Source organism: Cebus imitator, unplaced genomic scaffold (genome assembly GCF_001604975.1).
Source record: "Cebus imitator isolate Cc_AM_T3 unplaced genomic scaffold, Cebus_imitator-1.0 Scaffold8, whole genome shotgun sequence".
In the NCBI taxonomy this organism is placed as follows: domain Eukaryota; kingdom Metazoa; phylum Chordata; class Mammalia; order Primates; family Cebidae; genus Cebus; species Cebus imitator.
In genome coordinates, this window is record NW_016107323.1 from 3,294,504 (window position 1) to 3,305,492 (window position 10,989).

The window sequence follows — 10,989 nt, forward strand, 5'->3', positions numbered from 1 at the left end:
TTTTTCCTCATTCGAGATCCAAAGGAAGATGTTTCACCCTTTTACTCTTACATTCAACAAACATTTATTAAGCGTCAGGCACTTTTCTAGGCACTTGGGATCTATTAGTGAACAAAACAATGATCCCTGCACTCATGGAGCTTAATTCTAATGAGAATAAACAATACAGTACTAATAAACAGAAGAAGTAAATGCATTGCCTCATATGCTAGAAGACAAGTGTTAGGAAAAAAAGAAAACGTCGAGCAGGTTGGGGGTTCTGTCTATAAAGAGAGGCACATAAACATGTGCGTGCAAGCAGAATCCTACTAGGCTTCCTGTTACGGGAGGTGATTTCCTCACTGTGGAAGCCAGTTGAGATTGGATTTCTGTTCCTTGAAGCTGAAAGTGTCCAGACTAAACTGAGACAGCCACCTTGGCACGCCTTCCTTAAGAGCAGTCTTTGTCATCCACTAGTCCCATCTGTTCCCTTGGCAAGGAAAAATAATTACCAGGAGATGCCAGAGTCTCCATTTCCATTTGAGGGTTTTCCTGAGAGCCTCTGATGACACTGTTCTTTGTCACATACCAGCCAATTATTTCCAGTCCAGCTAACCTACTCGTCACTCTCAAGCATGAAAGTCATAAAGCTGCACCTCAAAGTGTACCCCCAGGATGGGATTCAAAAGGATCAACATGCGACTGCTGTTCATGGGCACATCTGTCCACAGGGACACTCTGTCCACAGGGACAGGGCCACCCGCACAACCCCAGTTCAGCCACCCTCCTCTCCAGCCTGAATCGCTGCCACATCTTCCTAACTGGTCTCCTCACAGCAGTCAGGGTGACTCTTTTAAAAGAGTTATCACGTCCTGTCATTTCCCTCCAATCATTTCCTGCCACTTACAGACACTGCATGATCTGGCCCTGGGTTTGCTCCAGCTTCTCCTGCCAAACCTCTTCCTTATTTGCCATGCTTCAGCGACACTTGCCTCTGCTGGTTCCTTTAGGATGCCAGCTTCTTCCATTCCGGCCTTTGCAACTTCCATTCCTGCTACCTAGAACATTCTTTCCCCAGACATCTGCAGGCTTACACCCTTTCTTTATTTAGATTTCTGCTCAAATGTAACTTCAGCGTTGCAGCCTTACCTGACCAAGCTACCTAAAATAGGTCCCCAGGCTACCTAAAATAGGTCCTCTTTGTTGTCATAGTATTTGTCACACAGGAAATTATCACCTGGATCCATTTCTTGGTTTCTGTGTTGCCTGCCTCCCTTACTAAAATGTGAGCTCCCTGAGGACGAGGTCTTCGCCTATGTTGAACACTCTTGGGCTCTCCAGATATAAGCCCTACTTGGCACCTAGTAGGTGCTTCATAAATATTTTCTGAATGAATTAATGATAACTTGACTGACTCTACCTCACTCCATGGCCAAGAGAGGACATTCACACACAGACACACACCCTTTTAAAGATATATGTATGTATATGTGCACACACACGTATGTGATTTTTCACAAAGTCATGTCTGATTAATAATCTGATAACTGTGAACGTCCTCGGGCTAGGCACTAACAGAGGCTAGACTGTGTTATAACTGGTTAAGGAAACCATCATGAAGCTGCAAGCATAAGCAAGCAGGAGTGTGTACAGGATCAGGGAGAGAGCTTGCCTCCCACTTCTGCACTGAGCCAGGCACAGGGTTTGGAAGCTATGGAAGTGTCCAGAGATTTTCTGCCACAACTCTTGTCTGTCCTACAGCTCACAGTGGCAGAGGTATCTAAGCATCTCTATGCACAGCAAACCAGCACATGCGAGAATCCGAGTAAGAGAGGACAATCAAGGTGAATGCCATGCAGTGTTTGTAAACTCAGAGGCATGCATGAGTGCTCAGAAATAACTGCGGATGCTTTAAAGAAGACTGATTTCCAGCAATATAGTTGGTGCACATTCATGCCATCATAATTTGAATACAAAATGGAAGTGCGACCTCATTTTCTACTCACAAGGCTGTGTGGACTGAGACCAGGAGTAAAGCATGAGTGGAAAATCTGAGTTACATTAAAAAATGAACCAGGTAAATTACCCATCAAAATCATGGGTGGGGTCAAAGAGTCTAGTAAATGTATCTCCAGATTCTACAACTATGTTCTTATTTTTCTTTTCTTCAGTTTGCTTTTCCCTCAAACATCAACATGCTGAAGAAGTTTTTTGGAAAAACTATATTCACTGTTTTTCAGGTTTGTTTAGTTACTGGCATTGTATCATTTTTTTTTCATTGCAACTATTTGGCATTTCAAAGACATTATTGCTTGAATAGTGTTTTATAAGTCACCTAAGAAAGTCTAACTTCCCTACGTGAGACCAGGTATTCTTACCGAGAATCCCTGAAAATTACTGGGACATCATTTGTTTATAAATCATAAATTGGGCTAGGCACGGTGGCTCACGCCTGTAATCCCAGCACTGTGGGAGGCCAATGTGAGCAAGATCATTTGAGGTCAGGAATTTGAGACCAGCCCAGCCAACATAGTGAAACCCTGTCTCTACTAAAAATACAAATATTAGCCGGGCATGGTGGTGGGCACTTGTAATTCCAGCTACTTTGGAGGCTGAGGCAGGAGAATCACTTGAACCCTGGAGGCGGAAGTTGCAGTGAGCCAAGATTGTGCCACTGCACTCCAGCCTGGGCAACAAAGAGAGATTCCATCTCAAAAAAAAAAAAATCATAAATTGCTACACGGTGGGTTGCTTTTTTTAGTGCTGATATTGACTATACACAGAAAGATCTTGATTCTTCTGTTTGCTGTGGCCCAGAAATTTCTGCTTTTGCAGAAGAGAAAATAAGGTGGTTAAGGGGCTAGGAAGGGTGACTGAGGATGAGGCTACAACCTGTGACCCTTCACAGGTCTGTTTAGAACAACAGCATCAATCATCTCCAGAAAAGTGGCTGTTAGTGGGAAGGCAGCCACCACAAAGACTATTAATTCTGACCTGTGGCTTCTTGTGTTTTAAGAGCATTTTATGCTTTTAGAGCATTTGGAGATCATCTCTTCTAACTGTTCCAACCTACCTCAAACCAAATATTGCCTAGTTAATAAAGAAGTAGCCAATTAGCAAAATGTGCATTGCCAGGTGTGTGTGTGTCGGGGAAGATAGGTTTCTTCCTTAACTGACTTTCTTTGAAGACCTGCTAGGCCAGATCACCGCTGGAGGAACTAGAGGTTGGGCTGGGAGCTGGTTACAGAGGTGAGTGAAATTTTGTCCCTGCCTTCCAGACACTAAAAATCTAAAGGAGGAACAGACATGAATAGAAATAAACTCAAAAAGGATGTTCTCGGTAGCCCTTAAGGTGACTTTCACACCTGAGATTTTATTACCCTGTTCTATTCATCCATTCAACAAATATCTGTTCAGGTCACCCAGGGGAAACTGGAACAGAGGTCTGTGGGGGGTACAGAGAAGGGCATAATTACTTCCAAAGGTGGAGCAGTGGAAGGTTATGATGCAGGTCATATGGTAGCATCTGAGCTGAATCTTAAATGGCAAGTAGAAATTTGGGAATAGATTTTTGGGGTGAAAGATACTGCAAGAAAAGGGTAGTATGTAAGTAAAACCAGGACCCTAAAGTTGGGAATCATGAGTGTTTTAGCATTCCTAAAGTGTGATGAGTGTGGTGGGGTTTGTGGTATGGTAGTGCTCTCTAACCTGTGGCAGATGCGTTCCAAGACCCCTAATGAATGCCTGAAACCATGGATAGTACCAAACCCTATATAGACTATGTTTTTTTCCTATACACACATACCCGTGATGAAGTTTAATTTATAAATTAGGCACAGTAAGAGATTGACAATAACTAGTAATCAAACAGAATAATTATAACAATATGTGAAGATCACTACTCTTGGGTTTGTGGCCATTATTAAGTAAAATAAAGGTTACTTGAACAGAAGCACTGCAAGACTGCCACAGTCCATCTAATGGGTTGCCGAGTGACTCACAGTTGCCGAGTGTGTACAGCATGGATATGCTAGACAAAGGGATGATTCATGTTCTGGTCGGGTTGGAGCAAGATGGGGCGAGATTTCATCATGCTCCTCAGAACAGCACACAATTTAAAACTTATGAACTGTTTATTTCTGGAATTTTCCATTTAATAGTTTCAGACTGCAGTTGACGACAAGTAACTGAAACCTTGTAAAGCAAAACCACAGATAAGGAGGAACCACTATGGTTTTAAAGCATGTCTGCAAATTCTTTGACACTTCCTACAAAAGGTAGAGTGTAATGGCCCTCCCTTTGAATACAAGTCTACTCTAATGACAGGCTCCTAACTAAGAGAATGTAGTGGAAATGACACTGCACTGCTTCTGAAGCCAGACTAGAAAAGGTGTTACAACTTCTACCTGGCACGCTGTCTCACGACATGTGCTTTGGAGCCCACGTGTGAGACCTCCAGCTACCCTGAAGCCACCAGGCTGGAGAGACCACGTGGGAAAGCCACAGAGTGAGACAGAGAGATGCCCCAGCTACTGGAGTCTTCCCAGCATCAACCACCATACACAAGTGTGGAGATTTTCCAGTAACTCTTACCCTCCACTTTCAAGTCTTCTAGCTCAGGTCCCAGATATTGTGGAGCAGAGATAACCCTTCCCTGCTGAATCCTGTTCAAATTCCTGATACACAAGAATCTGTGAGCATAATGAAAGGTTGTTTTGTGCCACCGAGTTTCGGGAGTAATTTGTTACACAATCATAATAACTAGAGAAAGCTTGCTGGAAGATGAGGCAGAAAGAATGGGTTGCTTCCCGATCAGTGAAGGCCTTGAAGTTTGGGTTTTACTTGGAGTAAGAGGGAGCCACTGATGGCTTTTCAGTAGGGATGTGACAAGAGGATATCTCCTGAACTGATCTCCAGTGTTTTTGTGAGGACAACTTAATGTTTGCTTTAATCTTTTTCATCACTGAAAAGAGAGGAAGAAGGGAGCAAGATGCAGAGTCCACGATCCAGGGAAGCAGTGTGGAAGCAGAAGCATCGGTCTCTGTGGCTTTCTCTCATCTCCTTGGGAAATCTTGGGAAACATGAAAACAGAAGCATGGTGGGCAAAAATATCTAAGACCTACCAATGTATAAAACCACTGCTTTAGTACCTGAATATTAGACCAAAAGCTAGTTTTCTCTCTCTCTCTTTTTTTTGAAACGGAGTCCAGCTCTGTCATGTAGGCTGGAGTACAGTGGTACGATCTTGGCTCACGGCAGTCTCCACCTCCTTGGTTCCAGTGATTCTTCTGCCTCAGCTTCCCTGGTTCAAGTGATTCTCTTGCCTCAGCTTCCTGAGTATCTCTGGTTACAGGCATGCACTACCATACCTGACTAATTTTTTTTTTGTATTTTTAGTGGAGTTGGGTTTTACTATGTTGGCCAGGCTGGTCTCGAACTCCTGACCTCAAGTGATCTGCCTGCCTCAGCCTCCCAAAACATTGGCATTACAGGCATGAGCCACCACACCTGGTCTTTTTTTCTCCTTGTTTTCAATGGGATTAAGAAAAAAATAGATTGTCAAGACTTAAACAAAGAGAAATCAACTAAATAATGTGAAATGTAGCATCACTCTTGCTCTTTAAATCTGGCTTTTGCTCACTATGTACACACAGCCATGTCTACCTCTTTGAGTTTTGTCATTCTGTCCTCTTACCTAGAACACTCTGACTCCTTTTCTTCTAGCTAACTCTCCTCTCAAGGCTTGGCTTTAGGGTAGCTCATTCATTAATTTACAAAATATTTATGAAGAACCAAATTTTGTACCAGACACCACACCAGGCACTAGAGAGACGGACATGAAGAAAGACTATCTGTGCAGGGTCCAGTGGGAAGAACAGATGTAACCAGAAGAAACAGTGATGGTATCAATTTTATTGGTACAATTTTATCCAGGGCACCCAGGAACAGTGGCTCACATCTGTAACCCTAGCACTTTGAAAGGCTTGAGGCAGGAGAATCACTTGAGCTCAGCAGTTTGAGACCAGCCTGGGCAACAGAGCAAGACCCTGTCTCTAATAAAATAAAATAGCTGGACGTGGTGGTGTGTACCTGTAGTCCCAGCTACTCAAGAGGCCGAGGCAGGAGGATGCCTTGAGCCTAGGAGTTCAAGATTGCAGCAAACTATGATAGTGCCACTGCACTTCAGCCTGGGTGACAGAACAAGACCCTGTCACACACAAAAAATTTACCTGGAGCCCCAAGAAAGTGAGTGAAAATCCATCTATCACTTCCCTCCTATTTCACTGGTCAAAATCCAGTAAATCCAGTAGTATGTCGATATCTAACCATAAAGGAGGCTGTGTGACCAGGAGATAAAGGAAGTAGGTAGGTCATTCTCTGGCACATAGTCTACATGTGTTCATTTCTTTTCCTTTTTTTTTTTTTTTTAATAGAGAAGAAGTTTCATCATGTTGGCCAGGATGGTCTTGATATCCTGACCTTGTGATCCGCCTGCCTCTGCCTCCCAAAGTGCTGGGATTACAGGCATGAGCCACTGCGCATGGCCTGTTCATTTCATTTTATTTTCACAGGATTCCCAGTTAGTTAGGCCTGATCATTCTCATTTTATAGATAAGATTATTCAGACTTTGAAAGATTAAGCAGCTTGCCTAAAATCCTTCAGTATTTGGTTAGTAGAGCTGCAATTCCACTGCATGTGTGCTGTTTTCCTCAACACTGCTACTCTCCCCCAAAAGAAATATTTAGATCGTTATGTGTCTTTGTAAATAATTATACAGTCATGCACCTCATAACTGTTTCAGTCAACGGTGGACTGCATATATGATGGTGGCCCCATAAGATTACAATGCAGCTGCCTAAACACGTCTACCATAATTTATCTTTTACACCATATTTTTTCTGTACTTTTTCTGTGTTTAGCTATGTTTAGACGCACAAATACTTGCCATTGTGTTACTACAATTTCCTGCACTATTCAGTACGGTAACGGGCAGTACAGGTTCGTAGCCTAGAAGCAATAGATTAGACCATGTTGCCTAGGGTGTAGCAGGCTGTGCCATCTAGGTTTGCATAAGTACACTCCATGATGTTTGCACAAGGACCTAATGATGCCCTTCTCAGAGTTTATCCTGATCATTAAGCAATCATGACTGCAATTGTTTGAAACACTGCTTAATCACTGTATTTTGCAAAGTTCTGGGTAGTCCTAAGTGATTCTTCATCTTTCTTGGTTTGCCTGGAGTTTGTTTCAGCTTATCGCGTCTCCAGGAAAACGATCTAGATTTTCCTCAAGAACCTCTGCGGTCATATAGCTTTTGATTGATTTTCTTTAAAGGGACAGAGAGATCCCTTTGCAATTTAAGCAGAGATAAGGGAATATATTTTCTTCTTAATTTTCACGATTAGCTCTCTGGCCCCTCTGACTACCTTATCTATTTCCTGGTTTTCAGGCAAAGCAGAAAGAAAGAAAAAAGGAAAAAGAAAGTTACAGTCAAAGTTTGTCAGAGTTAGTTTTCCTCCTAATCAGTGAATTTTCCCTGCCAACTGATTTCCTGCACTCCCAGCCAGTATTTAGAAGTGTGCCTGTAACGTCCTCTTGTCAATCAGTATATACAGCACTGAGAAACTACTATGTTACAGGCACTGTGCAAAAGAACATAGATTAATTTAAAGATGGATATACACTTGATACAGTGGCTCATGCCTGCAATCCCAGCATTTTGGGAGGCCTAGTCGGGTGGATTACCATTGGCCAGGGTGGTCGGGAGTTCAAGACCAGCCTGGCCAATGTGGTAAAACCCCATCTCTACTGAAAATACAAAAAATTAGCCTGGCGTGGTTGCAGGTGCCTGTAATCCCAGCTATTCTAGAGGCTGAGGCAGGAGAATCACTTGAACCCAGAAGGCAGAGGTTGCAGTAAGCTGAGATAGTGCCACTGCACTCCAGCCTGGGCACAACAGAGCAAGATTCTGTCTCAAGAATAAATAAATGAATGAATAAATAAATAAAGAAATAAAGGTGGATATAAAGGATTATTGTCTGAAAAAGGGTTTAAGGCAAACACGAGCAACCATTGCTCACTGCAGGCTCCGATGCAGGCAGAAGTATCTCCTATTCTCACCACCCATGACCAAGAGGTGCATTTGGGTGAAGGCATAGCTGCATATGCCTCAGATCTGCACTGCAGAAGAGGAACCCCCATACCTGTATTTTCCCCTTTTATGGAGCAAGTATGAGAATGACCTTGCCCAAAAGAGACAGTGTGGTCTCAGCCATCAGGTAATCTGAGAATAAGAGGCAGCTATTGAGGGGAGTATTGGTAAACGCTACCTGCCCAGCATCTGGAGACTTTAGGTGCTCAGGAGAAGTTTAATTTTTGCACAACCCCTCCTGCTAAAAGGAAAAAAAAAAAAAAACCATGAAACCCTTGTTAATCCAAAGTCAGGCAATTTGAGCCTCTGAGTTCAGTCTTTAGACAGTTAAATGAGTAGAAGACATTCCTTATCCCCAAGAAACTCACAGTCTAAAGTGAGTCAGTTTCCTGTTCTCAAATAATTACAGGACATGTGTGATATCTGCTGCATATTTAAAAGCTTTCCTGAAGTCTGCTTTTTTTGCAGCTAGTCATGCATAGCAGATTTCACCCATCCATAGCAGATGGGTGGAAACAATGCTAAGGGCCCTACTTTTCTTTATGGAGATGGCAAAAATGCTCAAAGAGCTAGGCGAATCATGTAAATGAATGAAGTAGGCTACATATAAGAAAGGTGGGCTTGTGGCATTCAAATTCAAAGTCCACCTGTGGGCTGAAAGCCACTCATTGCAGTATCCTCTACACCAAGCTTATGGTTCAGCTCTGGGCTCCTGAAGAAATTACTCAGGACTGCCTATGTAGATTTAGATGTCTATGTAGATCAGAACTCACTTCAGGTGAGTTCCTCGCCTCATTTGGCAGGAATGGTGAATTTTCCACAATTTGCATGACTCTATGGTTCCAAAGTGAACCATCTGCTGCCATTTTTGAAAATTATAAAAGCAACACTGAAGCAATGTAAACCAATCCAGATTTTTAGCTAAACAGTTCCAATTTTCTTCCTTGTCAGTTAAGCTTACATCAGCCTTATTTTGCAACAATGAATTTGATCTAAATACTGATTTAGGGACCTGAGTCTGCTTTATTGAGATCACTTGAGAACTTCTTGTACATGTCTCTGCATGGATATTCCTTTCTCTAGGAAGCCTACCTGGTCATCAGGTCTAGATTACATGCTCCTTTTACATGGCCCCTTGAATTGACTTCTATTTGTCAAGGTATAATTTTCAACAAGTTAAAAACATGACTTATATGAAATAGAACAAATGTAGGCTTAAAATTATTCATTTCATCAATTAAAGAGTTAGCCAGTAAAATGGTAAAGTTGGTTTAAGGAACATTTGAGAAATAGGGGTTTATGTATCCCATCAAGAAATGCATTTTTATTTTATTTTATTTTTTTTTTTTTTAGTTAAACAATCATGTTTATTGCTTTAGCACACAGACAAATTTATGCGACCAAGGCAGAGGCTGTAGATGATTCATATTTCCAATTGGGAGGGAGGACTCGCTTAGTCTTATAATACCGAGCCAAACGATGAATCCGGCTCTCTATCAGAATCAGACGGAATTTAGCATCCTTATCCTTTCTGTTCCTCTCAAGATGCTTTCGAACAGCGACTGCTTTCTTAATTAAATGGTAAAGATCTTCAGGGAGATCAGGAGCAAGTCCCTTAGACTTAAGAATTCTTAAGATTTTATTTCCTGTCACAAAACGTACTTGTGCAACACCATGTGAATCTCTCAGGATCACACCGATTTGTGAAGGAGTCAGGCCCTTCTTGGCCAGTTTGTAAATCTGCTCCTTCACGTCGTCAGATGTTAACTTCAGCCATGTGGGGACGCTACGGCGATAGGGCAAAGCCGACTGGGACAGGCCCTTCCCGGGAGCATGCATACGACCCATGATGGCGGCGGTCAGGCAGCTCAAGAAATGCATTTTTAAAAAATCTTATAATAAGATTACTAGGTTAGATACAAAATTGGTTAATGTCTTACAGGGTAATAAACAGTAATCTTTTATCTTTTCTATAGAACATAAATCATTTTACTTGTATTAGCAATGGACAAGAATAATTTGCATTGTTATCGATTTTTTCGTGTTTTGTTCTGGTTTTGGTTTTTGATTTTTTGAGACAGGGTCTCTAACACCTAGGGTAAAGGGAGGTGGCATGATGACAGCTTACTGTAGCCTTGAACTCCTGGGTTCAAGCGACTCTTCCACTTTAGCTTCCTGATTAGCTGGGATTACAGACACATACCACCATGCCCAGATAATTTTTGTATTTTTTTAGATACAGGATCTCTCTATGTTGCCCAAGCTGGTTGCCAACTCTTAGCCTCAAGCAATCTGCCTATCTTGGCCTCCCAAAGTGCTGGGATGACAGGCATGAGCCACTGCACTGGGTCCCTGTTATCAGTTTTTCATAACGTAACATCTGCCTTTACAAAGTTCTGAAATATCTGAACCAATAATGAGTAGTAAGTCCAACAAAGGTACACAATCCTAGATAACCCATTAATGCTTGCAAAAGTCTGCTCCTACAGTGCACTACACAGCACTCTACTAAAAGGCCATCCGGCAATCCCTTTGCCTATTTCCCAGTCTTTGGATAATGTTTGGATAACTATCCAAGTTTTTGGATCATTGTTCTTAACATAATATAATGCTATATTATTTTCAGGAATGGATCCTCTGTTACTGGCCTGAGTGGAGAATAGCAATCTTCACACGGATGTGTAAATACTGGGTGATGTGTTAGGCTCACTTGTTAGCTAAATAAATGGCTCCTGTGCCACCAACTAATTAGATTCAAATTTGCTCCTTGGAAGAATTTTAAATTATCACATGTCACAGACCTCTAAGTTGCTCAGGAACTGTTGAAATTGTAAATATTAAATCATTAAAATAACAA

General features: G+C 42.0%; 1 protein-coding gene across 1 annotated transcript; it reads right to left on the bottom strand.

Annotated features, from left to right (window-relative positions):
• Positions 1 to 9,469: 9,469 nt before the first annotated feature.
• Positions 9,470 to 10,006, bottom strand: LOC108312716 (40S ribosomal protein S13). Its single transcript, XM_037742947.1, has one exon. It carries the CDS (start codon positions 9,978 to 9,980, stop codon positions 9,525 to 9,527), a length of 456 nt encoding a protein of 151 aa, XP_037598875.1. The 5' UTR covers positions 9,981 to 10,006; the 3' UTR covers positions 9,470 to 9,524.
• Positions 10,007 to 10,989: the final 983 nt, after the last annotated feature.